General features: G+C 38.1%; 1 protein-coding gene across 1 annotated transcript in view; it reads right to left on the reverse strand.

Annotated features, from left to right (window-relative positions):
- The window catches only part of CUBN (cubilin), a 184,331-nt gene that overhangs the window by 111,312 nt on the left and 57,050 nt on the right, over nucleotides 1-15,969 (reverse strand). The window contains exons 23-28 of the mRNA XM_075211910.1: nucleotides 15,737-15,923; nucleotides 13,967-14,124; nucleotides 13,003-13,184; nucleotides 11,421-11,577; nucleotides 10,719-10,903; nucleotides 2,117-2,276 (exon numbers count right to left, since the gene is read on the reverse strand). Of these exons, the coding sequence (XP_075068011.1) occupies nucleotides 2,117-2,276; nucleotides 10,719-10,903; nucleotides 11,421-11,577; nucleotides 13,003-13,184; nucleotides 13,967-14,124; nucleotides 15,737-15,923 (1,029 nt within the window). The remainder of the gene's footprint in view (nucleotides 1-2,116; nucleotides 2,277-10,718; nucleotides 10,904-11,420; nucleotides 11,578-13,002; nucleotides 13,185-13,966; nucleotides 14,125-15,736; nucleotides 15,924-15,969) is intronic.

Genomic DNA, 15,969 nt, shown 5'->3' on the forward strand with positions numbered 1-15,969 from the left:
CATAACAAATGTTTACTTAACTTATTTTCAGCCAGCGGTGTCTCCGGTGCGTTGCCGGCTGTCAGGGGGACCTCTGGGTACTAAAATGACGTCATTTCTAGTCCATTAGAAATTACGTCATTTTAGTACCCAGAGGTCCCCCTGACAGCTGGCAACGCACCGGAGACACCGCTGGCTAAAAATAAGTTAAGTAAACATTTGTTATGTATTTTTTATTAATTAAAATCTTTTTTTTTTAATTCCCAATTTTTTTTTTTTACAGTATGAATGGTGAGACCCAGGAATTACACGGGTTGCACCATTCATACTGCAGGCGAGCGGGGTCCAACCCGGGAATTACCCCTCGCAAAATCCCGGGTCTAAGTCCCGGGATTTTAGACCCGGGATTTTGTGGTTGGACTATTCATACTGCACCAAGACCCGGGTTTTTCAGCGTGCCTCTGCAAAAACCCGGGTTTTTGGTGCAGTATGAATGGGGTATAAGTTAGATACTGACTGTTTTTTCAGGTAGCACACAAATACTTGATAGCTTATTTGTACACTGAAATTTAAAGTTGATATTTGTGTGCTACATGAAAAACAGTCAGTATTTAACTTATGTGCAAAACAGAAAACTAGTTTGCACCCCTTGCAATGTAACATGGTTTTGTCCAGGAGACTGAAATAAGATACCTCTTCATTTCAGATCCTTAATGAATCAGGCCCCTAGAGCTCACAGTTATACCCTCATCCTACCTCACTTGGACTATTGCCACCTCCTCCTAAGTACCTCCTCTCTACACCATTCTCTAGCATTGCCACACCAGGAAACTTTCTACCCGGCTGCTTTTATCATTCGCAAAATTTGTGCATATTTTTTATTTTTTTAATTGAATTTTTCCAATACAGAAAAAACAATAGAAAAGTAGAAAGAACCCCCCCCCCTCCCCAACACCCTCAGAAAGAAAGGTAACAAAAAAAACTTACTTTCCCAAGGTACAACAATACACTAACATAGCACTTATGTTGATCTATATGAGATCAGCTGGTGTTGTAAGTGAAAATCACAGAGTAATGCAAATGTAAACAGTAAAATTTTAACAGAGGTGGGAATTCAATTAGCCGTGAAGTGTCTCACGACCATTCTGGAGGGACTTGGCGGTGGATATTGTTGTACAGAAATATCCGCTCATTTTTCCATGCTCCCCATAGAGGTGCGAGGAAAAATGAGCGGATATTTCTACCATAGTAATGGACTCTGCCCCAGATAGTCACAAAAATCTAGGTGCATATCAAAATACAAGACTTCAACAGGGTATCATAGGAACAGAATACCAGCACCATGTGCATCTCGTGTGGAAAACAAGTCAAAATAACGGGTATTGAGCTTGTTGTAAGCAATCAGCATAAATATTGAGAGATCGACCAGACCGGGTGCCTAGGAGGATTCATCATCGGAGTCCTCAGACAGAGATGACTACGCGCATCGTGACTTAACGCATCTTGACTTCATTGTGTAAGATTTGGACATGGAGTTCCTAGCAGTATGAATATAGCGCTCAGGGCCAACTGTGTCATTCACAAGTGCAACCCAGCAACCAAAAGTAGGGTCATCAGTGGAAATCCATTTTCAACTTTGGTGCATATTTATTAATATGTGGTGAGAAGTATGGGTTTTTTTTATCGTCATTTATCACCGGATTTAATTAAGTTGGCTAAAGTATTATAATGCAGTGAGGCTTTGAGAACAAGTTTTCAATGGTCTGTTAAAAGCAAATACAAGGTTTTCTTTTTGTTGATAATAGGTGTTATATTTCAACACCGGGCTTTAATACCAAGCTCTCCTCTCGGCTTGAATGGTAATTGACACAAATATCATTTACTTAGATCATATTCCAATGATCTTCTGTTCTCTCATTACCATTTAGGCTTGGTAAAAGTGAGCTTATGTGATGTATGTAAAGTATCTTTGTACTGGGCCAGTCCACAAAATATATGGCAAAAGCCAAAATAATTTACACATCATTAATGGAATTCATAAATGACTTAGTTCCGCTCCTTTCTGATTAAGAACAAAACAAATTGTTTTTTAAATTCTAAATATCTTGGTGTAAATTAGAACTATAAATAACCTTACCATTGACATTCCACATTAGCTGAAACCCTTGACGTGTGCCAGAGATATCTGAATGGAAGACAACGTGAAGGCTTGTGCCATTCGTACTGCCACCTGGAGGGACGTCAACTCCACAGTAAGTGCCAATGAGTCTGGCCTGGTCATTAGGCCCGTCATACAACTGAAAATAAATAAAATTGTTTAGCAAAATATTTGTTTTACCAGTCATGCAATTTTATCTACAACACTAAAGTAAAGTAAAAAAGTAAAGTTCTATATAATCCTTACACCAAAGGCACAAATTACCAAATTCTGTAATGGTGAATGTTTATATGGATATAACCCATAAGGAAAATAGTGTGGACTTTATGGACTTAAAGCAAATATAATACCAAATCAATATTTGTGAGAACAGTCACGTGATGATCAGTGATGTCATCAGTTCCTGGTGAAATTATAGGCTGTATTTGCTCAAATTGGTTCAGCCCAAAACATTGCTGCTCACAATATCTGAGTTCACTTTAAATTCAAACGGGTGTCCTATTTTTAATTACATAACTAAATGCTGCTGAAAGCCTGATCTTCCTCTCTCACCGCTCCAAATCTGGTGCACCATCATCATCATTTATTTATATAGCGCCAACATATTCCGTAGCGCTTTGCAATTGGGGACAAACAGAGTAAACTAATAAACAAACTGGGTAAAACAGACAAAGAGGTGAGAAGACCCTGCTCGCAAACTTACAATCTATGGGACAATGGGAGTTTGATACATGAGGTTAAGTCTACATTTTGCATTTTGGTCCAGCCAGACTGCAAAGGTAAAAGTGATTCACAAGCTAAATGATCCCGTCACACAACACTGTTGGTCAGGGGGTAGTTGTCTTGTGTGAAATCCCTACACTGGCTCCCCGTGTCCTTCAGAATCAAATTCAAATTACTCACCCTTACCTATAAAGTCCTCAACAACACCACCCCTGCATACATCTCAAATCTAATATCAATATACTCTCCCTCCTGCCCTCTTAGATCTACCTTTGACCTTCGCCTTGTCTCGTCTCTGGTAACCACCTCTCACTCCCACCTAAAAGACTTCTCCCGTGCTGCCTCCCACTTATAGAATTCCCTACCACGCTCAATCAGACTTTCCCACAGCCTTCAAATCTTTTAGACGCTCCTTTAAAACCCATCTTTTTGACCTTACCTCGATAACACTATTCACACTAATACACCCTCACAGCTATCCCAATCTCCATTCTGAGCCACATTTGCACCTCTTGTTTCAGCTGTGCCCCCCCCCCCCACTTAGAATGTGAGCTCGCTAATGAGCAGGGTCCTCCATACCCTTTGTTTTCTTGTCTGTATTTATTTTGTCTACCTTGTATCTCCCTGTTTTATGTATGTCCTGTTTTCTCTACTATACGGTGCTGCAGAACTCTGTGGTGCCTTACAAATCTACAGTTATAATAAATAATAGTAATAACATGCTTCATTTTAATTGCCTTTCATTTTTCTACAAATTAAGTATTAGTAAAAATATAACGAAAGAGAAATTAGAGACTTGTGCAAAAGATTTGTATTAAAACATGATTAATAATTATATTATTGTTAAGCTGCATAAAATAGGCTTGCAACAAGAAGATCCCAGGAGCACACCAGAAATGGTATGGGGTCCTATGATTTAGGTCCTGACGTATAGGCTGAGAGGACTTACAATGGGGAAACCATATTACTACAACAAACACAAGTCACTGAATACGTGTCAAACGGAACTTCTGAAAGAAGTTTGCTTGTATACTTTGTGTTGCCAAGCAACAGCCAATAAAGCAGAAACAGTATTTTCGCTCCCTTAACGTATAACATTTACTCTATTTCCTGCTGATCACCATGCGCTGGTGCACAAGACCTCTATCTCCATAGTAACCTCTTACTACACAACACCACTCACCACTGCACAGAGGGGAAGTGTGCTTATTTAAATAAATAAAAAAAAGGTCAAAATCACATATTTTAGACTGTAGGATTCAGTCCCTATTTCACAATACAGAAACAACTCATCTGTGCCTTTGCCATAGATTTGTCAAATTCACATTGTCATCAACGAACATTCTGTACAAATACATTTTAAAAAGAAACACCTCTAAAATTTATTTAACCTTAATTGAATGTAAAATGCATATGTGAACTTGTCATATGTATTTAATTATGATTCGCAATGTACTTCTATTTAACTGTAAAAACAAATAAAATAGGTGTTTTTCAAAATCTTTGGCCTCAAGGAAAAGCTGGATCAAGGGTTCCTTGGAGTGAATGGAGAGAGAGGGAAGGCCTCCATTCATTAGGTCCATTTCGGGTCTTCCTGTCAAACAGCAGGCTAATTAATAGCTGCACCTGCAAGGTGTAGTTTAAACTGGTGTCAGTTTGCTCAGTCAGTCTCTCTCTCATTATCTGGGGAGAAAGGCTGGAATCCTCCCTAGGAAGAGAAATCTGCTTTTTGTCCGTAAGTGAACTAAACTGGACAACTGCTGCTTGTTTGTGAGCTGGTCCCTCCACACTTACGGTGGAATTCAATTAGCCGTGATGCTTCTCAGAACATTGCGGCTGTGCATTTATACCGTTACTACGGTAAAATCTCTGCTCGTTTTTCCTCGCACCCCATAAAAATTAGCGGAGATTTCTGTACAAATCCCACGGTTGGGATGTTCCTCAGAACATCGCAGCTAATTGAATTCTCCCTCTTAGAGAGGGATTCTCTAATGTATTAGTTATTTATACTTTTTATGTCTGCTGTGTAGAAAAGCTCCCTGACTACCCCAGGAGATAGTGTCTGTACCCTGATCTTGTGACAACATATATTTAGGACACTTAAACAAGATACATAGATTTATACTACTGGCATCTTACTATGTCTTTCAGCCATGTATCTATATGATCATGCATGGATATTTTATTCCATTGGCTCTGAGTATGATACAAAACGCCCAGCATTCTCAATAATAGGGAAGATAGTCCTGACTATTGGGATGGCGGGACAGTCCCATCTAAATCAGGACGGTAAGTGCTGCAGATGATACAAGACAAAGATCTCCCCCACACCCCTCATTTCGCTTGGATCAGTGTTCAAAGTATTGGCCAAAATAATATGTAAATACCCTTACTCTGTAAAGAAGTTTGCGAGATGCCACTTTACATTTATATATTTAAAACAACGGATCTTTAATTTATCCAAGCACACGGCTCTGATTTGATTAATGGTGGAGCACAAAACTGTCTTTTATTTCAGAAGTCACATTACTCTGAGCTGGCAGGGTGTGGTGGTAGCTGACACATTTCTTTCCAGACCTAAAAAATGTAACAGAAAAGAAATGACTCATTCATGCCATTGGTTTGCATGTCTGAATGAAACCAGCGCAAATCAGAATGTTATTCTATTTTATTTTTAAAGCATATCTGCTCTGTTCTTTTAAGAATTAGGACCTATCTCATGCTCAGCTTCGGCTGAGCACAGGGCTAAAAGAATGTTGCTTATAGAATGTTGCACATTAGCATATTCAGAGATGTGACCGGGTCATTGTTTGCACTAAATTTTACCTCTTAGAGTAAGCAACTAATAATTGGGATTTTGGGCAGAGGTGGGGATGTCGCAGGACATTCCTCCCCACTGTGCAAGAGGCGTGATTGTGCGTGTGCCGAATCCACCAGAATAAGATTTCATTTTGCAATATGTAAAAAATATATAAGTGACCAGGAGGTGGAGATTGATCTTATTTGAAGGCTTTCCTGAATTTGTGCAGGACTTTTAAACCATGCCAATGGATCAGAGATGGCAGACATCCGTACTGTACACCAATGTATTTAAAAATATGTTTTATTTTTGCTGTCCGGTTAAATATTGACCGAATGATGCTGAATTGTGACTGGTTTACTACAGCCGCCGGCATCTAGTCGAGTTGGCAAATGAAAAATGTAATAGGTCACTTGCCATTGAATAGAAAATAGATTTGTTAGCAGCATATAGAGGTAATGTATTCCTTTAAATGTGCTGTATGCTTAGTGATGAGATAATTAGATAAGGTCTACAAGCTGTGAGTGTAAAGTGGTTTTCCTGTAAAAATTTCTTCTATTTTTAAAGAATGGAAGGTTTTAGAAATGACCAAATGATACATAAAATATAAATACCTACAAAGATAGTTAGTACAATTGCAGCATCTCATCAACATGAATGGAAACTGTTAGTCCATTTTATTGACAGGTCGGGGTCAATAATTATTGTATGTGTAAATTTATTCTGCATTTAAAGATAAAGCTTGAAAAAAACATCTTTGGATATGTTTGTTTATTGCAAATGAGTTTATGTGCCTCTAATGTTCTATAAATAATGGCATTGACATGCCCATAACAGAGATGTGCCAACAGAACTCCGCCATTCATTTACCAAACACTAGATCTACTCACTATTCACATCAGTTACATGACAGCAACAGAATTTGTTTTTGTGTTTAGCTGCAGGAAACATCAGCGAATCAGGAAATAAGTTACAGTATTTCTATAAAAGACACAATGTTGCTTATTATAATTTGTCTGTGCTGCTTTATCAAACAAAAGAATTACTTATTATTCTTGTTCACGTCTCTATTTACATATCCCTTAAGTACCACGTCCTGGACTATGAAATGTAACGCTGCAGTTCGAAAGTCTTGGGGGTAAATGTATCAAGCAGCGGGTTTGAAAAAGTGTAGATGTTGCCTCTAGCAACCAATCAGATTCTAGCTGTCATTTTGTAGAATGCACTAAATAAATGATAACTAGAATCTGATTGGTTGCTATAGGCAACATCTACACTTTTTGAAACCCGCAGCTTGATACATTTACCCCCAATTGATCTAAGGAAGATGCCATATAAACTATCCTTGGCAACATGGTAAATATTTTACTTTCCTCTGGATAAGTCAAAGCATTTCCAATTTTCTGTGTCTTCAGCTGGCATAGTGTATATAGGCATCCTGTGTATGTGACCACAGTGAGTCAACTTCCTCCTCCTGGCTTCACAATCTGTATCATTTCACTAAACCAGCAAACGGCATGATGCAGCAAACGTTAGTCATCTATTAGTGATCCTATCCTAAATATCAAACCGACTTTTACAGAAAATACAGAATAGTTTTATTCATTTCAGCCGTACCAGTAGCTCAGGTTTTGGCCTTAAAAGTTATAGTTAAAACTAGTTATCTGCACACAAAACAGTTGTGCTCATGTCTTCTCATGTTCTTGTCTAATATGGGAATTACTGAACAATAAATAACTAATAAGGCTGCAAACAGGCCCAGATTTAGATTTTTTGCACCCCTTGGCCACTTTTTCTTTGTCTCCCAATACTCTTCATAAGGCTGTAGCCGAATATGGTACTAACCCCCACTCATAGTACTCCATTCTCCCCGAAAGTCCAGAAGTGTCTCGAATTAGAATGAGACCTCCTGGACTCCAGAGAGAGCTGGCAGTTCTCCCACAAGGGTGCAAATTTTATTATGGCGTGAGGGTGCACTAAACAGGCTACTACTAATAGTGTTTTCTACATATACTATAGAATCTCTATATGTACAATCAATACACAGCTGTAGCTGGACTGCAGTGGAAAAGGCAAAGGGAACAGCCACATGGGGAGTAGATATTCAAGAACCGCTCAGGTACAAAATCCGCTCAAGATCAGCAGATGTGCAGGAAATAAGTTGGCACAAATCCAGTCTTGGTGCCGGTCTCAGTTGTAAGCACAAGTCATCTTGCAGAGTATATTACTATATAGCAATAAAAGGTTATTTGGAACACTAAATCCAAGAAATGATCTGTTGATCTATACAGAGGCTTATATACTAAGCACCTTTATATTATGTAGTCATCTGACACCCTCAAACTGATTATTTGGTCCTGTATGAAACACGTTTATAGAGCACTGTTACTGAGCTAGTAAATCTAAAATACAGGTTGATTCATAATGAAAAGGCACCTTGTAACATTCACAATTCTTTACAGTTTGCAAACCTATATTCTTTGCTTGTACTTCTCTATCTCCGGTTATGATCGAGTAAAGTAAATACAATGTACACTGCTCAGTTCCCTGTACAGTCTACATGGTAACACAGAACATTAAATACTTTGTAACCTTTGCATTCTAGCTGGACAAATATGCAATATGATGTAGCACTTACCCTTGTGTATCAAACCATTGTCCAATAGATTGTAAGCTTGCGAGCAGGGTTCTCTTACCTCTCTGTCTGTATGTATTACCCAGTATTGTTATATTACTATTTGCTCCCAGTTGTAAAGCTCTACGGAATCTGCTGGCGCTATATAAATAAATGTTGATGATGTTGATGTGACATGTCTGTAGACTGACGTCACCAAGCAGCTTTCCTGTCTCTCTAGTATACTGTAATGCAGGGATAGGCAACCCCCGGCATGAGTGCCAGACGTGGCACTTGGACCACTTCTTTCTGGCACTCCGGAGCTCTGCATCTGCCTTACTAAAGCAGCCAAAGATAGCCGAAACGCAACAGTTCAATTTTGCTAATCTTCGGCTGTTTTAATGAAGGAGCTCCATAGTTCCCTTGTGGAACGAATGATGTGTGGATGTGCGTGCTGAGTCTCCAGAGAGTAAGTATGAGGCACAACATAAACTGGGGGCACATCTATGCTGCATAACATGAATGTTTATTTGTTGGTCTCTTTACTATTAGCATTACCATGATATTAGCATAATAAAATAAGAAATATATTTTATATATATATATATATATATATATATATATATACACACATACATACATACATACATACACACATATACATATATATATATATATATATATATATATATATACACACACATATATAAACGCACACATATATATACACACAGACATATACATATACATGTATACACACACATACATACATATAAATATAAGCACACACACATACATATACATGTATACACACATACATATACATGTATACATATACATATATACACACACATACATATACATGTATACACACATACATATACATGTATACATATACATATATACACACACACATACATATACATGTATACACACACACATATACACACAAATACATATACATATATACACACACATACATATATACACACACACATACATATAAATAAACGCACACACACACACACACACACATATATATATATATATATATACACATGTATACACACATACATATATACACACACACATACATATAAATATACGCACACACATATACATATAAATATACGCACACACACATACATATACATGTATACACATATACATATAAATATACACACACACATACATATACATATATACACACACACATACATATACATATATACACACACACACACACATACATATACATATATACACACACATACATATAAATATACGCACACACACATACATATACATGTATACACATATACATATAAATATACACACACACACACACATATACATATATACACACACACATACATATACATATATACACACACACATACATATACATGTATACACACACATATACATGTATACATATACATATATACACACACACATACATATACATATATACACACACACATACATACATATATACGCACACACATATACATATACATGTATACACACATACATATACATGTATACATATACATATACACACACACATACATATACATATATACACACACATACATATACATATATAGACACACACACATACATATAAATATACGCACACACACATACATATACATGTATACATATACATATATACACACACACATACATACATATATACGCACACACATATACATATACATGTATACACACATACATATACATGTATACATATACATATATACACACACATACATATACATATATACACACACATACATATACATATATAGACACACACACATACATATAAATATACGCACACACACATACATATACATGTATACATATACATATATACACACACATACATATACATATATACACACACATACATATACATATATAGACACACACACATACATATAAATATACGCACACACACATACATATACATGTATACATATACATATATACACACACACACATACATATACATATATACACACACACATACATATACATATATACACACACACATACATATACATATATACACACATACATACATATACATATATACACACACACATACATATACATATATACACACACACATACATATAAATATACGCACACACACATACAACTGACACTCCTGGGCTTGAAAATATTTTTTCTGGCACACTGATAGAAAAGGTTGCCAAGCCCTGCTGTAATGAGCAATAATTCATAGCCCGTTACAGTGAAACTCAACCCCATTATGTACTATCAGACATCATGCTAAATCATCGGATCTTTACGTACAAATAGGAAACATATGACCATTATGGGGAAATGTCATAAAGGGGGGGGCAGAAAATATTTTATTGAACTGGAGAACCCCATTATTTTACTCCTTCCATAATATATGGCAACCGTACCTTAATATAATCATATGAGCAGCTGAGGCCTTCTAGATTCAAGGTTCTGAATGTATAGTTGATTGTGTTCCCAGTTGTTGTCTGTATTGTCCAGTTGCAGTGTTGGTTAGAAGGATATGAATTTGGGTAGTTTAAACTCTCCAGGATTCCCTGGCTGCGATTGGTTATCAGGACTCCTTCACAAACTACAAATTATAAAGAAAAAGGAAGAATTATTTTATGAAATATCATAGGTTACTATACAATAATAGTGTGAAGTCTTTCTTTGCACTATACCATCCTACAATGTGTGTGTGTGTGTGTGTGTGTGTGTGTGTGTGTGTGTGTGTGTGTGTGTGTGTGTGTGTGTGTGTGTGTGTGTGTGTGTGTGTGTGTGTGTGTTTGCAACCGTGCAAAACCTGAAATAAGACACGGACACTCTTGTTCTTTACAAATTAAGGCACTGCCAATGATACTGGGAGAGGTAGGATGTAATATCACTATAACGGCTGGCTGTCGTAGTGGAAATGGTGCTCAACAAACCTAGTTGGACTTGGACACCAGAGGGTGAGCGACTGAATGGGCTCCTGTTAGGTCCATAAAGTATTCAGGAAAGCGGATTATTCAGAACGTGGAACACATAACTGTACATACAGCTAAACCAATAAGTAACATGTTGACGTGATGCTGAGATATGATGGATTGATAATGGCAGCCACTTACTCTGTCTGTATGTGGCCAGGAATCCGCTGTATGATATAGAGTTATCTGTCCTCAGTTTCACGTACATAGTATTTGTGGTGGAGCGGATTGGAGATGGAAGTGACGCTCCACAGAGTTTTTCCAGCAGAACTGAATTTGAACTATTACCATTGTAGACCTGAAAACAAGATAAGACAATACTCCATTCTGTAACATGGTATCAGCAATGAGAAGATCACTGGCAACATGTATGGGAACAAATACGGGATAATGCTCCCCCCGACTGTGAATGATATTAGAGGCCAAGAGAGGTTCTGTCACTATATAAAAACATGGAGCCACAGGCAGAGTACTTTATACAGGTCATTGAACTTAAAGGTGATTTCTATTGTTCTTTCACAGTTTGGGGTGTATTATTACTTATAACACAATAGTAGTAATCTTTTAAAGAATTTCAGCATTGTAGTATTTTTCTTACCATTTTACTAAATTATGTTAGGTTATAAGTATTCAATTTATTACAGTATGTTGTTTATTAAACAAAAAAATTAAAACAGGGAAATATGTCAGCCTGTATTCTGTTGTCTGAGACCAAATAAAGCCTGGAGGAGAGGCTGGGGCAGGGGTGATGATGGTTCTTCTGTGGGCAATGTAATCCCTGGCTGAGAAAACTAATGTGGAGGTAAAGAGGGTGAAGGAGAGAAGCAGTTGGTATTGCTCAGACGATGAGTGAACAACTGGAAAGTATATCGTGTCTCTGGCACGGATGGCGTACAAATGGATACTATAGTGAAAGATGCTGTTATCCTTGGGAGAGGGGGACAAGCAATGAAACTTACTGTACTAACAGTTTAAAAACAGATTGCCCAATCCTTACCATCTGTTGTACTGATATATATTTGATGCTATATCTGAGAAAATGAAAAAAGAAAATAGAATAAACTCTCCTCCTTATGTGTCATGCCTGTTTTCCTTGTACGACCTTGTTGTCATGTCAAGTTGAGTTCTCCGTAACCTTAAGCTATTATTGCTAGCTCATGCCATCCATGGACTCATTATTATTCTCAATTATATTAATGTAACTGTTATTATCTGTATCTCTCATTATACTTATTGTGCTCATGTTAGTCATATCTGTAAGATGATTGTGTGGTGCCACGGACCTGTGGTGCTTTATAAATAAACGATGATGATGATGATGAACAATCCTTAGCACAGGTCTGCTGCAAGTACCGCTGTTTCCCAGTTGCAGTTGAAGATATGCAATATTTATCTATGTTTGTTTTTACTTTAACTTTACACTATTTACCATTAGTATGTTGTGAAATAAAATGTGTTGGAAGCTGTACCCAGTGGCAGAACTACCATTAGTACAGCAGGCGCATGGAGATAATGGGGCCCGCTGCATGGGGAACTAGCGAGCTGTGGACCCCGGTCCCATCCTCACCGCTTCCCTGCATCGGAGCCCACAGTTCGATAGTTCCGCCTCTGGCTGTACCACAGTACACTAACATGACACCATCCAATCCAAGTCCGCCACTGTGATTCTGAAATTACAATTCTGTTTTAACGTTTCACCGATTTGAAAATGGGAACAACTTACAGCAAGATAATCTGAGTCACAAGTGGGCAGAGATTCCAAATGGAAGTCTTCAAACTGAATCTGGAGCTGGCTCCCGCTGGATGCTTTCAGCAGCCAGTAGCATTCAGAATTGTGGTAGTACGGCATGGGGTAGTTCGGAGATGTGAAAGCACCGGACAACGCTGTTAGTGTTGAACCACAACCTGCAAGAGAACCAACCACACAGTCACCAAATGTCTGTATATGTTTTAGTTTAGTACAGTTAGGTCTATACTTATAAAACCGTGTAAGATTAAAATGCGGTAAAAGATATATATAAAAAAGTTGCATCAGAACAACATTTACTTTGGGGTGAGGGGAACATTTACTGTGATGAGGGATAGGGGGTGCATGTATAACAAACAGGGAGGGGGGCCCTGCCAGATTAATTAGTACTGGGCCCCACAGTTTCTGATGACAGCCCTGTGTGTATGTTAGGGAATTTAGACTGTAAGCTCCAATGGGGCAGGGACTGATGTGAGTGAGTTCTCTGTACAGCGCTGCGGAATTAGTGGCGCTATATAAATAACTGATGATGATGATGAAATACACAGGTAAGAACGCAATTGTGCGGCCTTACATGTGAACACATGATTACACCAGATGTGTGGCTCATACCCTCCAAAATACCTTAGCGTTCCATAGCCATAAAAGGGATAGGCTTCATAACTTAGGGGAGGGGTCTGGGTGAATTGGAGGCGTGGCCTAAAAGGCCTTCAATTCCAAATCTGTCATTTTAGGTATAGGGTTGTTAGTGTCTCAAAAGACTGCGCAACTTGTCACATTTCTAGTCGGTCTTAACCCTTAACCCTGACTAACAGAATACTTCCAGTAATAAATTATATCACTTGAAAGACCTTTATTATATCCTTATAGACATTTTAAGCAACCATAGAAACACATTTATCTAATGGCTTTACCTGTAAAGTTAAACATAAACCTTTACCTGTAGTAGCACTTTCCCAATGGGCTGCAAATCCAGTATTTGTGTTGCTGGAATCACTTCTGAATTTTACCCAAAGTTTATTACTATTGGAAATCACTACCGGGGGGCGTTCACTGCAAAACCGGCCAAGTAGTGGGGATGTGTGATATCCTCCATCTCTGAAACAAAATATAAAAAACAATATAGTCTACTGACAACGATGATACTGAAACATCTGGAGTTATTTGCTTTTCACGGTAAGATAGTAAAGATTATGTACAAAAATACATGGGCTAGAGTTACTAAACTGGGGGTTTGAAAAAGTGGAGATGTTGCCTATAGCAACCAATCAGATTCTAGCTGTCATTTATTTAGTACATTCTACAAAATAACAGCTAGAATCTGATTGGTTGCTATAGGCAACATCTCCACTTTTTTTTTCAAATCCACAGTTTAGTAAATATACCCCCATGTCTTTGTAGGCCAAAATGGCGGCATCCGCGGGAAAGGAAAATGTTGCATCTTAAATGGAAGGAGCTGGAGGAAACCTGGTGTTCCTGGTTCAGTGTGGGATCGGCACATGAATGTACTTACTTTGAAACACAAGGATGTGAGCGCAACCTATGAAGGGGCCTAGTGATCTATTAAGCTGATGCTGATTTATGCATATTGGAAAAAAATAAACAAAAAAAAATGCATGAAAACAAAGGGTATGTATGAAAAATCAATGTTACAAAATAAAACGTTAAGTCTATGTTTTGCTATGTGTTTTACTGATTTGTGTACACATCTGGCAATCCCATCTGGTCGTAGCTCTTATGCTGTTTCATCAAGGGGGTCTGTCATGGCCTATATAAGTCTACATATATAGAGTGGTCAGCACGGTGGCTTAGTAGTTAGCACTTTTGCCTCACAGCACATGAGTTCAATTCCCGACCATGGCCTTATCTGTGTGGAGTTTGTATGTTCTCTCTGTGTTTGCGTGGGTTTCCTCCGGGTGCTCCGGTTTCCTCCCACACGCCAAAAACATACTGGTAGGTTAATTGGCTGATATCAAATTGACCCTAGTCTCTGTCTGTATGTGTGTGTATGTTAGGGAATTTAGACTGTAAGCTCCAATGGGGAAGGGACAGTTGTGAGTGAGTTCTCTGTACAGCGCTGCGGAATTAGTGGCGCTGTATAAATAAATGATGATGATGATGATGATGGTCACATGGGAGCTAGCTGTTCCCTGCTCTGTGTGAGTTTAAAGGATTATCCAATTTTGGACATCCCACCCTTAATATAACCTTCCCCACTGTGTAATAAGCAGGGGAAATACACTGAGACCACTACCCCATGCAATCTGGTGTCCAGCTTCAGGTAAGGGGGAGGGAGATGGGGGGAAATTGGTGGAGTTTAGTCCGCTATCACATAAGTCTACAATCACTGTAGAATTTCATTAAAATCCAACCAAATTCCAGATTTATGTACCTACACAAACACAAAAGTTTAAACTTTAGTTTCATTTTCATGGCAGCTCTGATATTTAGTACACTTTAGCTGTCCACATACTTGGTACAAGTGTGCCTAAAAGGATAACATTGCCTATTGATATGCTTACTTGTGTGGCAGGTTTACTCCTATGGGAAATACAGGTCAAGAATAAGGATATAAATAAGTAAAACATTCAAACAATCACAGCAGAAAACAAACACATCATTCAATTAATTGTAAAGTTAAAGCCATCATTCTTCTAAGAAACTTCCAATGACTATTGATTTTCACCCCAATGAAGTGACCTTTACTTGCCTTAATTCCACATAGTCTCTGGCACAATCTGAAGACCTTTCCAGGCTGAAACTTGTGAAGTTCAACATAATCTGTTTGTTGATTTCTGCGGTCAGTGTGTACACACATTCCCTGTTATTGGGATAGTTATTAGGATAGTTTGGAGAGGTGAATACACCTGTCTCTTTGGTGTAAGCAACGTCACAGGCTGTTTAAGGAAAGAAAGGAAATATGTCTGCATTAAACTGATGTTT

The sequence above is a fragment of the Mixophyes fleayi genome, chromosome 5 (genome assembly GCF_038048845.1).
Source record: "Mixophyes fleayi isolate aMixFle1 chromosome 5, aMixFle1.hap1, whole genome shotgun sequence".
Lineage (NCBI taxonomy): Eukaryota > Metazoa > Chordata > Amphibia > Anura > Limnodynastidae > Mixophyes > Mixophyes fleayi.